At 44.3% G+C, this 20220-nt stretch overlaps 1 protein-coding gene across 5 annotated transcripts in view; it reads left to right on the top strand.

The window, feature by feature from the left end:
- The window catches only part of MSH3 (mutS homolog 3), a 597715-nt gene that overhangs the window by 221933 nt on the left and 355562 nt on the right, over nucleotides 1-20220 (top strand). For all 5 annotated transcript variants that reach the window (XR_003852288.1, XR_003852291.1, XM_029574170.1 and 2 more), the window contains exons 9-10: nucleotides 5158-5273; nucleotides 11862-11976. Coding sequence is in view for 3 of the 5 variants with exons in the window: in XM_029574170.1 (XP_029430030.1) it covers nucleotides 5158-5273; nucleotides 11862-11976 (231 nt within the window). In the remaining 2 variants the exon portion in view is untranslated. The remainder of the gene's footprint in view (nucleotides 1-5157; nucleotides 5274-11861; nucleotides 11977-20220) is intronic.

Genomic DNA, 20220 nt, shown 5'->3' with positions numbered 1-20220 from the left:
AAGTATATATTACTGCTGGGGGAATTCTGCACCACTGTGAACTGCAGAATTGGCACAGAATTCTCGTGCTCTGCAGAGTTCTTAAATTCCATGGAATGTAACATGGCCTCAGCATTGGTTTACACTTGCTGGGAGGAGGAGGTGGCATCAGGTTGGCCTGTGCAGGTCAGAAGGTTGCAATAGTGCAGAGTCCAGGAGGTGGGGGAAGCAATGTTGGGAACATGGACGTAAGTGATGGCCCACATGGGCTGAAGGAGGTGGGGACAGCCTGGAAGGAAGAAGAGAATCTGGTGAGACTGAATTAGGGAGTGGGGAGAGGCTTAAGGAGGTCAAAGGAAAGAAGTAGAGTGGGTGGGTGAATGGATGGGTCAGGCTTTGGGGGGAGGGTAGAGAGTGAATGAATGTGTGTATCAGGTTTGAGAGAGGGGGTCAAGCTTACGAGAGCAAAGAATGAGTTTTTGGGTCCGGCTTGGAGGAAACTGGGCAAGTGAGTGGGCGGGTTGGGCTTGGGCAAAGAGTGGATGAGTCAGAATTGGGAGAGGGGGTTTAGCGGGAGAGTGGGTGAAGGAATAGAGGGTCTTGGGAGGAGAGTGGGTGGGGTGAGGAGGACGAGTTGGGGACAGGCTTGGAGGGAGAATGAGTGTTGTGTGTGTGTGTGTGTGGGGGGGGGGGGAGGTGTCAATATTTGGGAGAGTGGGTGAGTTGCTATTGGGAAACAGGAAAAAGTGGGTAGATCCAGCTTAGTGGAGAGCAGGGAAAGTGAAAGGGACCAGCTAGTGGGAGAGGAATGTTTAATTGCCTTGTGCTGTTCTATTTCAGTGCTGAGGGAATTTTGTACCAAAAAATAAAAATGTTGCCTCCTTTAGCAATAATAGTTTTCTTTATTGTATTGTAAATTAATTATTCAAAGACAAAATATTCAGCATTTCAGAATGTGGAATTTTTTTATTTTTTGGTGCAGAATTTCCCCAGGAGTAATATATGTTTAATGAGTTGCAATGAAACAAACATAATGCTACTAATAGACAAGCATCAAGCTAACAAAATGACAACAATAACTATGGAAAAAAAAACCAATTCTGGATTTTCAGCTTTCCTTTCCATGTAATACTGAAGGTAGCTTAAAGCTTTATTAATATTCAGATGCAATAAGTCCCTTCCCCTAAGGGCTTACAATGGGACCAGTGTAATAAACTGTGTGTTTAAAACTGTGCACTGAAATTCAAAGCAGTGTTTTAACACAAGTGCTAAAATATTGTTTAACTCCTGATACAGTAAGCTAATGGTGTGCTAATGCTTTGGGAGTTTAATAAAAAAAAAAAAGGTGTAATAACCTGAAAATGTGTGCAAAGAGCATGCATAACGTGCATAAAATATGATTTATGTGCATAAAACATAGTTTATACATAAAAACAATGTTTTGTACAGATAAATCATGGTTAATGCACAGAAAACATGATTTAAGTGCATATACCATGATTTTTGCACATAAAATTTGTGCACACTGCATGCTAGGAGCATAAAAGTCGTGCTCCTTACTCACGTTGCGTGCCTGACTTAAATTAGGGGCATCATTTTTGTACTCCTAACTCACGTTTTGTGTGTGCAGCATTAAGGAGCATAAATCATGATATGCACACAACAATGTACACCAACTCTATTTTATGACAGAAAACACAAATTGTGCTTTCTGAGCATACATGCTTAGTTCAGTAGCCCTGAACCACGAACTCAGTTCAACCGCCCAGAAACTTTACTCTGCCTCTGACCAGAAATTAAATTTCCAGCATTAAGAAAACACAAGTTAAAGCTATGCAGCTTTCTGCATTTGGGGAGTAATAGCTAATACCTTGATTAATGTGGGATTTGCATGGGAAAGCACTATTTTATGCACACAGTTTTACTCACCACTATGTGCATCTTTTTTGTGAGCTAAATTGCTTGTTGTACAGGGAGTAAAGTTGTACACACAAACATGGTAATGTTCAAAACCGGAGACAGAAGGCTCATTTTATTATAGCAAAAGACTCTGGGATACATTTTCAAAGCGTCTAGCTGCTTAGTGATTAGGTGGCTAGATCGACCTCTTGGAAAATGTATATGACTGAGCATTAAATTTAGCAGGGCAAAATGTGGGTACCCTGGAGATGTTCCCTGGTCAAGGGAGGAGGTAGCTGGCTAAGTTTGACTTCTATTGCCAAGGGCAGAAATATCTAGCCTAAAGCAAGCTAGCTTTTTGCTCCATGTCTGGGAATCTGCTTTGTGGCTCCACGACTCCGATTGGTCCTCCAAATTTCCACCCCAAGGACCTTGATCATCATTTTCCCCAGAGCCAGTGCAAGGGTATTGGGCGCCCTAGTAAATTACAATTAAATTATAATAAACTTCCCACACCAAAACAGCACTAACTGCCAGCATTTAAAAAAGTAACAACCCTACGCCAGGCCCTAAAATACCAAGTCACCTCCTATTAGGGAAATAGAAGAAACCAAGCTGCTATAGATTCCTACACACGAGCAGAATACTGCTCGATCACACAGGCAGATCCTTACTCAATACAGGAAAAAGAAACCATACAGTATAAATAGAAACATGCAAGCAAAAACTGGATAGGAAAACCGCATCAAGTCAGACTCTATGCAGTGCAACAATGGAAAAACATAAATCATCACCAATCCTCAAACATTAAACAAAATCAAGAAGTATAATAAATATATTTATCATATTTTAATTCTTACTGCTCCTTCGGAGTAGAAGTAATCTGCACGTGCTGGCCGGCTGCCAGTGCGCACTTCCCCAGGACAGCGGCTAATAGCACTGTCCAGGCCCATCCCTGCCTAGACCACGCCTCCCGGGCCGCTCCTTTTCCCTCGGCTGGCACTTCTATGCATACCGGGGTTTATGCGCGTGGCTGGGCCTGTTGTAAAATGCGCACGGTGCGCGCAAGGCTCAGCCACGCACATAAACCCCGAAATTTATGCGTGTAGCCCTTTTAAAATCCGGGCTTTAAGATATCCTGAAAATCCGACTGGTTTAAATTCCACCAACATGTGCATTTCTCCCATTTTGTCTGTATAGAAAATAAAACTCAGTGAATTAGAATCTAAATGTAATAGGCACCATTCATTCCTTAGGTATTCCTTCCGAAACTCTGGCACAGCCCGCTTCAGCTCCTAAGGACACGACAGATACTTTGCCCAGTGCAGAAAACCACAATCTCAGAATTTAACTTCTTATGGCTATGTCTGTTACAAGGAGATTTTCAGGAAACAGATCATCGAAATATCAAGTAGATTCACTGAACAGTGCTAAATAGTACTGGGAATAATCTACTAAGCAGTGAGGTGGTGTTCGTGTTTAACATGTACATGTAAAGTCAATATAAAACTTCAGTTTTTAATTGTATTTTTTATAATGAGAGTATGTTTTATTTAATGATGTCTCTTTAAGAGAGAGGTTTTTTTGTTTTGTTTTTTTAAACAAAAGGCCTGTCTATACTGGACCTATTCAGATCAGTGTGTGGTTTAGTTTTTCATTAGTTGGCTGAAAGGTAATGTGAAGTTGAGAACATTTCTCAAATAAAATTGTGTTGTAACCACAATTTTGAATGCTTAGCTTGTGCCTTCCCCTACTGATGATCTTAAGTAAGCTCTAGCAGCTTGTTTTTGTTTTTTTTTTTACTGTGCAGTAAGAGACAGCAGCTCCAAGAGAGACAAACTGTAGAATAAAAAGTGGAAGAACCAGGCCGCAGCCATGGAATGTGGCTAGCCCCACACAAAAAATTAGGGAGGCGGAGGAGGAGAGCTGAATGAAGCATAAGGGTGAATAAGGGAAGAGGACTTGATTTAAAAAGGAGACAGGAAAGGTGGCTGCAGAACAAATGAAAACAGTAAAAAAAAAAAAGCAAAACCTGAAAGTGAAAAGTGGTCAGGTAAGAGGGGGAGGAGCAAGAGAATTCCAATACAAATTGCGGGAGAAGGATAAGCTGGGACAAGTGTGAGAGAGAGAAATCAAGAGGGTAAAACAAATCAGAACAGAAGGAAGCGATGAAAAGGGAAAAGCGATAATGAAACCAAAATGAAAGAAGAGGAATAAATGTGACCAGAGATGGTGGTACCTGTCTTTCACATTGTTTCTCCATAGAAACATCGAACATGATGATAGATAAAGACCGACCGGCCCAGGCCCAGCCACATCTCCTGCTTGGCTTTATAGTTCCTGCCTCTCCCTCGGAGATCCCCTGCGTTTGTCCCATGTTTTAAATTCTGAACCTATCCTTGTCTCCACCACCTTCCCAGCGGAGGCTGTTCTGTGCGTTGTCCACCTTTTCTTTAATAAATATTTCCTTAGCTTATTCCTGCATCTGTTCTCTTTCACTCTCATCCCATGACCCTTTGTCCTAGAGCCTCCTTTCCCTTGAAAAAGGCCTGCCTTGTTCTGCACTTAAACATATTTCCTAAAAATAAAAGTTTTTTTATATTATTTCAGGCTTTCCTTGTGAGCTACAGATTTGGAATTTTATTTTTTTCTTGGGGGAAAAAAAAGGTGCTTGCTCGAGCACAAAACATTTCAGGGTTAATTGTTGTATTGTGTTCTTTTGCAGTTTTCTTAAAGGCAACGTTCTGATTTTTTAAGTCACATTAATAAAAAAGAAAGTTATACATTGGCCAGCAAAATGGAAAGCTTTAAAGAACTGATCCTTTTCAGTCTTAGAGTTGGTGTTGCGCTTTTGTGTTTTTTTGATGTGCACACACTTCCTCTCGGGCACCTTAAAACAGTTTGCTAGCCCCAGTGCATGTAATGTGATATTAGCCAGCCTTGGTAATCCTGCTCTACCAGCCAAATGAGGAGATTAGGAGTGCTGTGAAATGAACCTGATCAGCCTTTTGGAGAATCTGAGCATCTCTTGCATACAAGACCAATACAACAGAAGGAATTACAAGGTTCAAGAAAACCTTCTTTTACTCTGCTGCCAAGAAGGCTATTTTCATTGTTGGCTTGATGTGTTAATGTAAAATCTACTGTAGCCCTAGGATGGCCAAGAAAAGGAGAAATAAATATCTGCAAATGTTTATGTGACAGCTTATAGTATGGTTTATATATTGAAGCAATTTTATTAAGTTGATGAAAATTTCTTTTTTTTTTTTTTTTTTTTAGTTTACGGGAAGATGACAGGATACGGATAGAGAAAATAAAAAACCTTCATTTTGAGTACAGTCATGCTTTCCAGTTTGTTACAGAGTTTTATGGAACTGAAGTGCTTGGCGCCACAGGTATGCATCATTCAGAATCATTTTATGCTGCGATTCGATGTGCTGCCTTTCATACAGCCAGGTAAGACGTATACCTGAAATAAGATTCGGTCACATTGGTGCTTTCCAGCTTGGTTGATTAGTTCGTGTTACCAAATCTTTCAGAGTAGGCATGGCAGCATATGGCTGCTAAACTTGTTCTGTTTTGCCCTCATTTTCAGCTTTATTTTCTTCTTTTTTTTTTAAACATTTTCATTAATTAAGGTTAGGTTAAAAGTGAAAATCGCCACAGCTGCTGATTGTGTCACGTAGGCAGCCTTAGATGCAGTAGACACAGAGCGTGGTTACAAATGAGTGCATATGAGCTGCACACAAAGAATAAGACAGATAATAGTTGATCCCAAGGAACTTAGCAAAACCAGTGGGTGAGAGTTTATCTCCACGGGTGTCATGAATGGAAACCCAAGAAGCAAATAGTTACTTTCTTTTTACGACATCCTGGTAGCAGTTCTGGTATCCTGCGCTTTCCTTCTTTGGCTCACTAGGTTACAGACCACCATCGAGGAGGGAACTGTTAGACGCCAGGGTATACTGTCCTGTGGATCCAGAGGAAAATATCTTTGTTTGCTCCTAACTTCCCATAGCACCGCACACCCACAGCACCGCACACCCACATGAAACTGCTTCAGTAGAGCCGCATTTGGAAGTGGTTGGTTGGAGGTGGTGGTAATTAAAGTGATGAAAGAGCAAGGCGCTTAAAAACAAGTGGGCTCTTTTTAAATACTCTGTCTAATCCTTGCAAAGCAAATCCACTTTTAAGGGTCTCTTATGCACTTGGCAAATATCTTGGCTCTGCTGGACCCTCTCCTTTTGTGAATCTCCAGGAATAAAGAACAGTGTACAAAAAAGCAGATAACACAGCTGGGAGCAGATGAGCAGCTGCAAATCTGCTAACTGTGTTTGTTAATAAAAGTTACCCTGTTGCATTAAAGATTTCATTTCAGCTGAGAGCAAAGATAATTATGAACATAAATCCTAACAATTGATCATACAGATACTTTCCATGAAATATGCTTGGGCAGTTTAATCAGCACAAAAATTAATATTTCATACTTTAAAGCAGAGTTATCAGGGCTGGTTAAATGAGGTATGAGTATCTTTGCAAGATCAGTCATGTTATTCTGGTTGTTATCTGAGTGGACATAAAATCACCTCAAAGGTATAAATAATGCACAAGACTTTTTTCATTGAAAAGGAAGCTATAAAACAAGAGATCTTAATATGAGGGTCGAAGGAGGTAGACTCAGGAGTAAGATGAAATAATATTTCTTCATAGAGAGGGAGGTAGATACATGAAACGGCAAGGTGGTAGAAGCAAAAGCATTAACAGAATTCAAGAAAGGATGGGATAAGCACGGAGGATCCTTAGTTGTGAAGAAGTAAAGAGAGAGCCCGAGAGCTGCTGCGGTCTGGCCCTGCACCAGGAGGTATATTGGGCAGACTTTGAAGGGCCTTGTGGTCCTTATCTTCCATCTTGTTCTGTGTTTCGATGGTTCTGGTGGTTTATGGAACCTTTTTAATGAAAACTGGAATACTTCCCGGCTATCACTGTGCCACACTGCAGAAGCTGGCAACAGTTTACAGCCATGACGCCATGGCAAAGCTAAGCAAAGTGAAGGAACAGAGATGGAGCAACAATTTATTCAGGAAATGGCTCATTAGCCTGGCCCAGGTTTCTCTTTTTTTTTTTTTCCGTTTCTGTAGCTTTGCTGCTTTACTCTAGACGCAAACAATTGGTAGATATTTCCAAATTCCTATTTTACTGAAGCTGTGTCCCTTTAGGTTTTACAGCCATGTTCATGTTGTGGATTTGAACAACCATATAAGTCATGCTAATATTTGTTTTCTTCCAGTGTGCTTAGCAATGAGATCAGTGTTCTTCCAGTAATAGTTGTAACTTCCAAAGTAGCAATTGGAGACCATTGTTTAGTCTCCCCCCCATGACTGTACAGCATATTTTGCTTGCCAGACAAGGAATGAAAAAGAGTGTCTACTGCATTAGAAAGCACAAAGGCAAAAACAAAGTCAGAAAAACCTGTGGTTCAAAGTTTGGAACAAATAAATACGTATGTGTGAAAATTCCTCAAGCTGCCCTGAAGTACTGTTTCCTGATCTTATGTTTCCAAATAAATCCTGAGGATAAAACACATGCTTTTTTTAAATTAAATAATTTGCCCTTAATAAAGATTTTTATAGTCAGCATTTACACGAGTCAGGTTTCATCTTGTTTTTCTAATTTTCTCTTTGAAGGGACATTGATTTCAATTAGTTAGAAGCATTGTTGGGCTATGACAGGGGTGGCCAACTCTGATCCTCAAGAGCCACAAAGAAGCCTGGTTTTCAGGATATCCACAATGAATATGCATGACAGAGATCTGCATCCAGTTGAGGCAATACATGCAAATCTATCTCCTGCATAGTCATTGTGGATATCATGAAAACTAGGCCTGTATGTGGCTCTTAAGGACCTGATTTGGCTATCTCTCTGCTGTGGTATTGACATGATGTTTGTACAATTTCCTTTCCATGCTTTTTAACAAAATTTTCAATGAGTTTGATTGTTGACAATGATGCTGTCTAGTGAATTTGATTTGATTTTTGTGTTTTCAGTAGGGGTATTTAATTTTGCAAGGTGTGGCTTTCTTTCTTTCTTTCTTTTTCTTGTTGTTGTCCCTGAACTCTGTGGCTGACTTCTGGCAGCCTTCATCACTCTCTTTTTCAGGATTTTCTATTCTGTATTTTCCTCATATGTTTATTTTATGTGGTTGGTTGTTTTTATTTTTTTTGCTGCTGAATAAAATTTTGCCAGCCTGGCAATTGTTTTCAGCAAAATGTTGTGCTAAATTGCATAATTATACCCTAATCACAAGCCCTATGGTCAGGTAGTAACAGTAGTATTATTTATTGTAATCATGGTAAAAGATACTTGAACCTAAAGATAAAATTATAAATTGTGAGAATAAATGTTGCTATTAAACTTTGTTCTTGTGATGTTCCCTTCATTATCATTCTTCCAGCCTTATTTGGGCTTTATCTTTCCTCAAACACTATTGTCTTCAACCAGGTTGCATTGGCCAGTAGTAATAATACTCTTAAGACAGCCAGTTACAATACAGTGCATTAAGAGACATACCATAGCAACTTCATGAGTGGATTCCTATTTTTCTTTTTCTTCTATGTCATCTTTACCAATCTGTAGTCAAAAGCTACATGTCGGTTATTACAGCAACTTCCTGTTGTTGAGAAGTTAAATGGCCTTCCGGTCCACTTAAATTAGTGCCAATGGGTGTAGCTACTAGGTACTAAACAGAGACCTGTCTAACACACCACCATGAGGGACAGGGCTTAACTTGGCATTCATAATAGAACATTTCCCTGTTCTTAGAAGAGAACCAGAATGGCAGTCCTCACATGTGGGTGACATCATCTGATGAAGCCCTAGAACTTTGATTGTGCCTCTCTGGGTATGCCCAGCATGCTACTATATACTACATGTCTACACGGGGGCCCCTTCAGTTTCTTCTTTTCTGCAGAGCCCACTGGTTAGGATTCTTCACACTACCCCTTCTCTGGTTTCTTTCTCAGGGCTTATTTGTCACAGGATCATTCATTGCGGGGTCTTGCTGTCTTGTTTTGCATTTTTGTAGACCCTAAGTAAGTTGCTTGGTCTTATTTTAAAGCTTTCGTTCTGTGTTAGTGCCAGGTTGGTATACCATCTGTGCCTGACGGGCATTGATCACTTGTGGCCATCAAATTCGATTTTTCCTGCCTTATTTTTCAGTCAGACATGTCCAGCAATTTTCAACAATGCCCTTGGTGCACCAGAGTTATGTCTATGCAGACTTGTCTATCACTGATCTTCATGGTAGATATATATTGTGCCTGGGGGCATTGCATGATGTCTGGAGGTGTTGTCTTTGCACAACCATGACCTTGAAGGGTCAACGGTCCCGGCTGAAGCTGATGAATAAGCATTCTGGGCACTGGAAGACCGATCCATAAGCATCAGCAGCATTGACATTGAAGGACCACGAAGCTGCACTAGATACTGGGGATGCTTCAGCATTGAGGGAGCATGCCATTCCTTTGACAACTGGCATCTGTAGGGACCCAAGAGACAAGCTGTTGCCTGACTCTTTCTGTTTGAAGAGGTGCCGGGTTTTGCCTCTGACACCAGCAATAAGGAGCTCCGATGGCGGACCCCAAGTAAAGGCAAATAAGCACTACCATTGGTCTCCATTGGTGCACAATGTCAGCAGCAAGGACAGTCTGGCATTGGCCGAGAATCTCCGATGCAGGTTATCCTTACCAATGGCCTGGGAACTGCACCACTCTCCAAGGTTCCAGATGTCAGACAGCGATGTACGACTCAGTTCCCAGAAAGTCATGGAGGCTGGCTGAAATTTAACATAAACTGTTGATCCAATGTAACTTCAGACATGTGAGTCCTCAGCATTATAAGGAGAAGGTACAAATTACATCTGTTGGGTCTTCGCCAAATCACCCTTGGATATCAGTTGGGGTCACTCGCCATGTTAGAAACTACTTCAAGAGGAACTGTTCTCCCTCTTGGATACCAATGTGGTTGAACCCATTCAAGCAGGGAGAAGAGGGCAGGGATTATACTCTAAGTATTTCCTGATTCCAAAGAAAACACAGGGACTGTCCCATCCTAGACCTAAGGGCCTTGAACAAAGTTTTAAAACGAGAAAAGTTCAAGATGGTTTCGCTGGGCACCTTGAGTCCCTTTCTTCAAAAAGGGGACTGACTATGCTCACTTAATCTCAAGGATGCTTAAACCCACATACAGATATTCCCCCATCACAGGAAATATCTTAGATTTGTTGTGGGGAGATAGTCACTTCCAGTATTGTGTGTTGCCTTTCGGCCTAGAGTCAGCCCAGAGGGTCTTCACCAAATGCCTTGCTGTAGTGACAGTGTACCTGCGCAAACTGTGGATGCATATATATCCCTATCTGGGTGATGGGCTGGTCAAGAGCACGTTACTGGTGGGTACAGCTAACAGATGACTATCTTAAGATTGTTTGGATTTTGCTTAACTATCCATTCAACCAAATTACAAGGCTTATCCAAATAGAGAAGTTTATAGATATTCACAACAATTTTGAATTGTACTCTCCACTATGTTGGAAGCCAGTGGAGCTCCTGAATTGTTGTGCCAGGGAGTAATTGTCAGGTTGGTGGCCCTGCAGCACACTCACCCAGGTATTGTTTCTCAATGCTAGTTTATTTAACAACAGAATAACATTTCCTGACTTATGCACTGCAAGTAAACTTAACAGGTAACCCACGGTTTGTTGTAAGCTTAAATCCAGGCTATGTATTCAGACTGGATCAGTTCATAATATTTTCTTTTCTTAGACAGCACACTTTTACTTACAAACATGGCACAAGGTTTCCAGACCTAACATCGCAATATAACATTAATGCACATCAGGAGAAGAGCTCATGGGTCTTCCTCTAGGATCCCAAACCATACTTTGGCTTCCTAGCCATCTAAATGGTGGAAACACCTTTGAGGTGTTTCAGCATTTCTTTTGAATACTCTGAATACCAATCTGGATCTTCGGGGATGGTGCCATATACCAGGGTTTCTGGACTTTGAACCTGGTTTTGTCTGAGCCAGTCTATGGCTCAGTGCACATCACATCCCTTCGAAACTGAGCTGACTTCAGTGTAAGGCCAGCCACCACATGTTTTACTCTATCAATACCTTACAGCAGGGGTGGGCAATTCCAGTCCTCGAGGGCCACAAACCTGTCGAGGTTTTAGGATATCCTAATGAATATGCATGACATAGATTTGCATACAGCTGAGGCAGAGTGCATGCAAATCTCTCTCTCTCATGCATATTCATTAGGGATATCCTGAAAACCAGACTGGTTTGTGGCCCTCGCGGACCGGAACTGCCCACCCCTGCCTTACAGACTGAATTCTGCATTACTTGGAGGACATGCATTTCATTTTGTAGCGGCCCTCATAAAGCCCATTGCAGTAGTCTAAATGATTAATCACCGAAGCCTGTAAGACTGCTCTGAAACCTTCTCTTTCAAAATAGTACATCAGATGTCTCAATATCTTTAAATTAAAAAAGGCCACCCTAGCAACATTTTTAATTTGAGCCTTCAGGGTCAAATTAGAATCCAACATGACACCTAAGTTCCTAGTCTCAAATGTAATGGGCAGTGCACCATCCTCAAGTACTATCTGAGCTACATTATCAATTGGCTCCTTGCCAATCCATAATATCCCTGTTTTATGAATGTTCATAGCCTGCTTGTTTTGATACAGCCAGCTATTAAAGAACCTTGAAACATTTTGAATAGGTTGGATCAGAAAGGTATCATTTGAATTATAGGGGTGAAGTCATCAAACTGACTCGTAAACTATTATTTGGTCATTGTTAAACAGATACAGATATGAAGACGATTGGGGAAGGAGGGTAATCTGATCTAAAATTAGCTGCTGGGATTTTTTAATGTTTATTTTTTATTTTTTTTACACTAAGTTTATAGTATTTTCTTGTAGGTTCTCTGAAACTATCAGAAATCTTACATTGGGAGAAACCTGTCATTTGCTGTCTGGCAGCATTGATTAGATACCTCAAAGAATTTAATTTGGAGAAGATACTTTACAACCCAAGGTGAGCTTCTTTCTGCAGACAAAATGTTACAGAATCAAAGCAAAACAAAATCTCATGCAATGTCATTGACTAGCTGAGAAGCATCCACTTTAGCAGGCAAAAGAAGCAAAGCAAAACCTCTCCTGCGAATGTGAAAAGCAGAAGTGCACCTGCTGCTGTAATATAATCACGTGTGTAGAGACAAGACTTAGCTGGTGTTATGATAAAGTCTAACAAAGCATCCATCTATTTGCTGATCTTCGTTGAAAGTCTTTGCTAAAGTAATGAATGGTATTAGTGCCAAATTAGCTTGTGCTTTAACCACAGTAATTGAATACGAGCTGCAGATGGTGATAGATGAAGGGAAAAAATAGATTCTGCATTGCTGTCTTCCTATTTTTTATCCACTGCGGATTTTTTTTTTTTTTAAATGATGCAAATAGATGAATGCTTTTACATGGTGATTAGGTTGACAGATGTGTTTTATTCCAGTGAGGCATGCCAAGTAACTTACAGGAAGCAAGAGCTGATTCTCAAAAAGAATTCCTGTGTGCTAGTGAGAGATTGGTACTAGCAAAGTCTGTGGAGCTTGTTCTGTTGAATGTTTTACTAGGAAAAGGCTAAACTGAATGTGTGGATATATGTAGGAGGTCTGAATAGCATAGAAGACACACATGGTAAATATGTAAACCTTAGTGATAAACTTTGAGAGAAGACCCTGTGCGTGGACTGCTTGAGATATCTTTCTGTGTTGAAAGGTAAATAGATGTAGAAGCCATAATAGACGGATGCACGGCTCTTCCTATGTCGCTACTACTGGAGATTATCTATAGTTAATGCCCCTCATTTCCTACACTATTGATTGGGAGCCTGCCAATCAGGGAGCCCTAACACACCTCATAACCTAAAGAAAAAGATGAAACAATGGCAGAAGAGGAGTTTAGAGGGCCACCTATTAAAAGTCCTGATTTTGGTAGAATATATGGATAGATGGTTGAAGCAAAAGGAGTTCCTGTGGTAGGCAGGAAGGTAGGCCCTGGACACTACTTTATATATGCCTTGCAAAAAGTCTTTATACTATTGCATACGTTTTACATTCTGCTGTCTAAAAAAATGCAAATCAAAATATATTGTATTTGTTTATATTCTGCCTTTTGTGACTGGTCAGACATTTCAAAGTCTATTACATTCAGGTACTGCAGGTATTTCCTTGTCCCCAAAGGGCTTACAGTCTAAAAAGTGTATTCACTAAGCTGCATTAGGCATTTAATGTGTAATAAATGCCTTAACACAGTGATAGTGTGTGGTATTTTAAATATCAGGTGTTAATTAACATTTTAGTGTTATTTGGAGTTAAATAACTGTTTTGCATGGAAATGCTTTGCAAATACATGCAAAACAGCTCATTATTAGGAAACTTTATGGTAATAAAATAATGCGGCTTGCATGCTATTTTCCTGAAAGTTAGCTACAATTCAGAAGAAGTAGCTAACTTTCCCAGGGAGCTTTGGGATGCAAATGTGGGTCCTGATGATCCTGGCTGCTAATTAAAAGGCCCAAATGACTCCTCCCCCACTCCCACAATGTTTGCTAACCCTTCCCCCCAATGAAGGTCTTGTGAGACCCCTGTTCCATTCCCCTGCTGCCTCTAGAAGTGGCCCAAAGGCAATAAAATAAAAAAAAAAATATAATAGCACAAGTTTGGCAAGGGCCCCCTCCCCCTTCTCAAACCTGTCCCTTTGTAAAATTTGTACTTCCTTCCCTGAGCCTCTGGAGCTCCCAATGGCCTAAACCCACCCCACCCCTTCCCCCCCCCCCCCCCCGACTCCCCTAGGCATACCTAACAATCCCTGGTGGCTACTGGGGCTTGGAATACTCCCCTTAGGCTTTGGACTGTATGCCATCTTTCAAAAATAGCACTGGCTGGCCACGTGTGCCGCATCACATGATGGGGCGTAAGTAGATGAGCAGTGACCCAATGCCAGTTTTTGATAGGTGATGTATTGCCCAGAACCTAGGGGATGCTCCAGGCCCTACTAGCTGCCAGGGAGTTCGATATGCTGGAGGGAGGGGGGTTTCGAAGGCCAATGTGGGGTAGACATCTTAAAGGGTCAGGGAAGGGAGAGGTGCCTTTGGCACACGAGTGCTAATATATCTATTTTATTTTACTGCCTTGGAGCCACCTCTAGAGGTGGCGTGGGGGTTGGACAAGGGTCTCACAGGACCCCCCGAGGTACTTGTATATGATTGTGGAGGGCTTTGTTCGGTCTGCTCATACCCTTTAACAAGATGGCGGCCATGGGCAAAGGAGCCACAGTAGCATGTAATTTTGGGGGCAGCAAAGCTGTGGTATTTTTCCTGGTGACATTTTACTGCCAGGAAAATATTGTGGGGGTTTACAAAACTGTCCCTCAGGGGAAAATGCCACATCAAATTTATACCTGAGGCAATGAAGGGTGAAGTAACTTGCCCAAAGTTGGAGTGTCAGCAGGATCTTAATCCTTCCTTCCCTATTTACATAACATATTCTATACTTTAGTGTTTAAACTGTTTAATAAGAGAACAACAATACAGATACAGCAGAATGTAGCATGCAGTGGTTTCTGATACATGCTACTGCAAAAAAAAAACAACAAAAAAAAACAGTAAATACATTTTCAGATTTTCTCCCCCCCTTCCTTATTACAAATGAGGTGAGCCCAGTCTTCAAATAAGAATAACAAGCACCTCACTTCCCTCCAACTCCTGTCAGGCTTTCATAGTTCAGCTTCATAAAGTGCTTGAGAAATTATTAACAATACAGTCCTGGTAGGAATGTGAACCCACCCACATGTCAGGCTAAGGGGCGTGCGACGACGCCATAGGCAATACAACACTTTCTCTATCTGCCTGAATTTTACCATGAGGCTTCCTGGTTGTGTCATTTTGCTGGTACTGCCATCAACTGTTGCTTCCTGGACACCCGCTGACCCCGCCCACTGTGACAACATTTCCTGGGCACCGGGCTTAGGGATGTGTGACGCCGCTGTAGGCACCGTACGCCGAAGGAACGCACATAAGGAGCAGGCCTCTTTGTGCGACCCTGTGTGCTACCCCAGTGTGCCATATTAGATTAGATTTTAGATTTTACTTTGGTAAAGTTTGAGAGGTTTCTATGGATCGTGTTTGTTTAATAGAACCTATTTGGGGGTCGTGGCTCTTTTTGGGATTTAGGGGGTCCCTCAAAAAAAGGCTTGTAGGAGGAGTACTGAGTTAGTTTATCCTGTCGTTAGTAATGTTTATTTCCTAGCGTGTAGCAGATGGACTCAGGACCAATAGGTATAGTGTACTCCTGATAGCAGTTGGAGACGGATCAGATTTAAGTCTGACGTCAGCCCTAGTACATATACCCCTGCAGGAAGTGCAGCTCTTCAGTATTTTCCATCTCCATAGCAGCTAGGGACTCTATGCACACTCACACAGCGTTAGAGTATATTTACCAAAGAAATCCAAATTAAGAAGAAATCTTACCTCTACAAACGAGCCCTGCTCTCCTGCGGTGACACCCATTGAGTCCCTCCCCCAGTTGAGAATTACCGAGGTGATTTCCGCGATCCCTCGGAGGTAAGCCTTGGTCTGGCGGCCGACTCTCGGCGGGGACCTAGCCCCCGACATTCGGTGAGGCTGAGAGGCAGCGGGTGTATCCTCAAGCGTGGTGGTGAAGGTATTTTCCCTCTCCCCCCCTACAGCCGGAGACCACCCGGAACGAGACCGAGAAGTGCCGAGACAAGGTAAGGTAGAACCTATTTAAAAGTCTGCGGTCTCTAAAGCTCGAGGAGATGCACAGGTCACCAGCCAGGTTGATCTGACCTAGCAGGGCTAGACCCCGGTCAGATCCGAGGGTCCTCCCACGTGGAGACCCTCTGAGGTGGTTACCATCTTGTTCTGTTCGCCGCCCTGTTCACTGTTCCAATACGTGCACACAGAGACGAGCAGTGTGCACAAATACCTTGTGCGCACAACGTCGCGTGCTTACTGTGCCGGGCACACCTGTGCGCACAACAGTGCGCGCACCCAACCTACACGCACAACTTCGACGCACATCGGAGCGCACAACTGTATTTTACGCTCACAACCCTTGGCACCACCGGAAAAGAAACTCAGGGCTCAGGGCCTTTGCCCAGCATGCTACATTAGAGCCGCACAGCATGAGGAAGCCACTGCCCTGTGTATACAGTGCGAAGAGGCCCTAGGGGATCCAACTCATGGCCCTCCCCAGCCGGTACTGGGCTCCAGCCTCTTGAGCAGTACGCCGAACCAAGCATTGCACAGCGGGACCCCCTCTCAAACGGGGCTCCCTAGGGACATGGCGCCCCTTAGTCTAGACCCAGCATCTATCTCCTGGGTGGAATTCTTCAAAGGTGTGCATACCTTCGTCATATGCAACCAGGGCCTCCTATTATATGGCCACAGGCTCCACCAGAGGACCTCAACATACTGGGACCCTCTATGCCCAGGGAAGTGATCCCACTGCCCAGAAGCCCCACTTTCAGGAACACGGACAACTCAGATGAGGATTCAGAACCCCTGGAGGAAGGGGAACTCCCTCCGGGGACAGAGCCCCACCGAACCATGAGCCACTTTTTCACCAAGGACGAGCTTCCAGACCTGGTCACACGCAGCTTAAAAGAGCTTGCTATCTCGGGCACAAGTGCCTCGGGGGAACCTAAGACGAACCCACTATTAGAGGGACTCCGTCAGACCTACCGCCATTTCCCACTATTACAAGCCGTCCAGCAACTAATTGACCTGGAATGGGATGCCCCAGAAACTACATTCAAAGGGGGCCGGGCTCTGGCAGCCATGTACCCTCTGGACCCAGCCGCCAAAGATCTCCTGGCATGTCCGAAAGTGGATGCCATGGTCTGCGTGGTCTCGAAGTGCGCTACTATCCCAGTGGAGGGAGGAGCAGCACTCAAGGATGCTCAAGACAGACGTCTGGAATCTATCCTCAAACAGTCCTTTGATGTCTCCACTATGTCTTTACAGATCGTGGCCTGCTGCGCTGTGGTGACACGTGCCTGCTTAGCACAGACCAGGAACAACACTCCTGGGGAGGCCCTGGAACCAGCTGTATCATTCCTCGCGGACGCCGCTTCTGATCTGGTATGCACAGCAGCTAGAGGAGTGTCATCCGCCGTGGCAGCCAGAAGACAAATCTGGCTCCGAAACTAGTCAGCCGACGCATCCTCCAAAACGAGACTCACAAGGATGCCTTTCAAGGGAACACTCCTGTTCAGAAGCGAACTAGAGAAACTGGCCAACAAATGGGGCGAGTCCCCACTGCTGCGGCTACTGGAGGACAGGAATAAGAGAAACCAGCAATCTTTCCCTCGAACCTCCAGGGGCAGAGGATCACAGCGCTTCAACCCATATAGAAGCACATATCAAGCGGCCCACCCCGCAGGCCAGAGCCAATCCTTTCGGAACAAGCACAACAAAAGGGGAGCCAGCTCGGGCTCAGGCCCCAGCTGCACCCCACAATGAAAATCAGCCGACCCGTCCAAAGGAAGAAGCCATAGGGGACAGATTTGCCCTATTCTACCAAAGATGGGTCGAGATAACTTCGGACAAGTGGGTCCTATCCATCATTCAAGAGGGATATTACCTGGATTTCCACCACCTCCCTCCGGACAAGTTTGTGGAATCTCCCTGCCACGACCCTTCCAAGAGGATGGCAGTGGAAGCTACACTGACCAGATTGCTAGCCTTAGAGGCTATAACACCGGTGCCTCCACAACAAATAAATACTGGACATTATTCCATCTATTTTATCGTCCCCAAAAAAGAAGGAACGTTCAGACCCATCCTGGACCTCAAGGCAGTCAACCGTCACCTGAAGATCCTTCGCTTCCGCATGGAAACCCTATGCTCGGTAATAAGAGCAATACATCCGGGAGAGTTCCTTACATCCCTGGATCTATCGGAAGCCTACCTACACATTCTGATCCATCAAGAGCATCAGCGTTTTCTATGCTTCTCGATCCTGGACCGTCACTACCAGTTCTGGGCACTACCTTACGGGTTAGCCACTGCACCCCGGACGTTCACCAAGATCATAGTGGTGGTGGCAGCAACACTGAGGAAGAAAGGAATCCGCGTGCACCCTTATCTAGATGATTGGCTGATCAGAGCGAAATCCCCAGAGAAAAGCCACCAGGCAACCACAGAGTCAAAACTCTACTGGAGAGCCTCAGGTGGGTGGTCAACACAAACAAGAGCTGCCTGCAGCCCTCCCAATCTCTAGAATACTTGGGAGTCCGCTTCGACACCAAACAAGACAAGGTCATCCTGACACCAACAAGGAGATCAAAACTGATGACCCAGTTACAAACTCTGTTGAGCAAACTTCGCCCCACAGCCTCATGGCATCCACACTGGAAGTAGTGCCATGGGATCGGGCTCAATTGAGACCCCTACAACGCTCACTACTATCACGATGGAATCCTCTGTCCCAGAACTACACCGTACGTCTTCAGCTCCCGGACAGAGTTCGGGCCCAACTACGATGGTGGCTACAAGAAGCCCATCTGAGTCAGGGAATGAGACTATCCTCATCAACATGGATCCTACTCACCATGGATGCTAGCCTACGAGGATGGGGAGCACACTGCCAGGAGCTAACTGCCCAAGGGCAATGGAACGAAGAAGAGTCGGGATGGAACATCAATCGCCTAGAAGCCCGGGCAGTCAGACTAGCCTGCTTAAGGTTCGTTCACAGACTCTGAGACAAAGCGGTCAGAGTAATGTCGGACAATGCCACAACAGTGGCCTACATCAATCGTCAGGGAGGAACCAGAAGCCAACAGGTGTCTCTGGAAATAGACCTCCTAATGTCATGGGCAGAAGTGAATCTTCAAGAGATCTCGGCCGTCCACATCGCCGGGAAAGACAACGTCGCTGCGGACTACCTCAGCAGAGAAAGTCTAGATCCAGGAGAATGGAGGCTGTTGACCACAGCATTCCAATTGATAGTAAACCGTTGGGGAACACCAACCATGGACCTCCTGGCAAACCAGTCCAACGCCCAAGTACCCAGTTTCTTCAGCCGCAGGCGGGAACCCCTGTCCCAGGGAGTTGATACCCTGGTACAGATCTGGCCACAGGAGACTCTGTTATACACCTTCCCGCCGTGGCCCCTATTGGGCGCAGTCATTCACAAAATAGAACACCACAGGGGACCAGTACTTCTAGTGGCCCCGGACTGGCCAAGAAGACCGTGGTACTCAGGCATGCAAAGACTGCTGATAGGGAGCCCCCTGCCGCTACCTCCACACAGAGATCTGCTCCAACAGGGACCGATCCTCCACAAGGATCCAGCTCGATTCTCTCTTACAGTCTGGCAATTGAGAGGACTCGCCTGAGGAAGAGCGGATACTCGGGGGCAGTAATTGACACCCTACTCCGAGCACGCAAGTTCTCCACTTCCCTACCATACATAAGGATTTGGAGAGTATTCGAAGCCTGGTGCAAGGACTGCGACATCATACCACGCTCTGTAAAATTTTGTGCAATTTTGGAATTCCTGCAGAATGGCCTATAGAAGGGATGGTCTCTCAACTCCATCAAGGTACAGGTGGCCGCATTATCATGCTACGGAACCAAGAGCGAGAGCGGCAGCATAGCCTCTCACCCAGATGTCTCCCGCTTTCTGAAAGGAGTCAAGCAGATCCAACCACCCCTGATGTGGGAACCTCAACGTGGTCTTAGATTTCCTAGCAGGAACCTCCTTCAAACCTCTCCGCGGCCTGTCTCTCCGACTATTAACACTGAAGACAGCCTTCCTGCTGGCAGTCTGTTCGGCCCATCGTATATCCGAGCTACAAGCACTGTCCTGCTAAGAGACGTTCCTCAGTCTCACTCCGGGACCCATCCTGTTACGCACAGTTCCGTTGTTCCTCCCCAAAGTGGTGTCTCACTTCCATCTCAACCAAACCATCTCGCTACCATCGCCAGATAAGCCTAAGAATTCGGAAGAGGCTCGAAGTCTACGCCATTTCAATGCCGACAGGCTCCTAGTCCGATACCTGGAAAGGTAGGAATCTGTAAGAAAGATGGACCATCTATTCGTCCTTCACAGCGGGAAGAAGCAAGGGGAAGTGGCCTCGCGAGCAATCATAGCCCGCTGGATCAAAGAAGTAATCAAGGCGTGGCCTACGTAGAAGCAGGCAAGCCACCGCCTTTACAAGTCAAGGCCCATTCTACTAGAGCCTGGGCAGTGTCCTG

This window comes from Rhinatrema bivittatum, chromosome 1 (genome assembly GCF_901001135.1).
Source record: "Rhinatrema bivittatum chromosome 1, aRhiBiv1.1, whole genome shotgun sequence".
In the NCBI taxonomy this organism is placed as follows: Eukaryota; Metazoa; Chordata; class Amphibia; order Gymnophiona; family Rhinatrematidae; genus Rhinatrema; species Rhinatrema bivittatum.
This window is presented reverse-complemented; position numbering and strand designations above follow the sequence as displayed.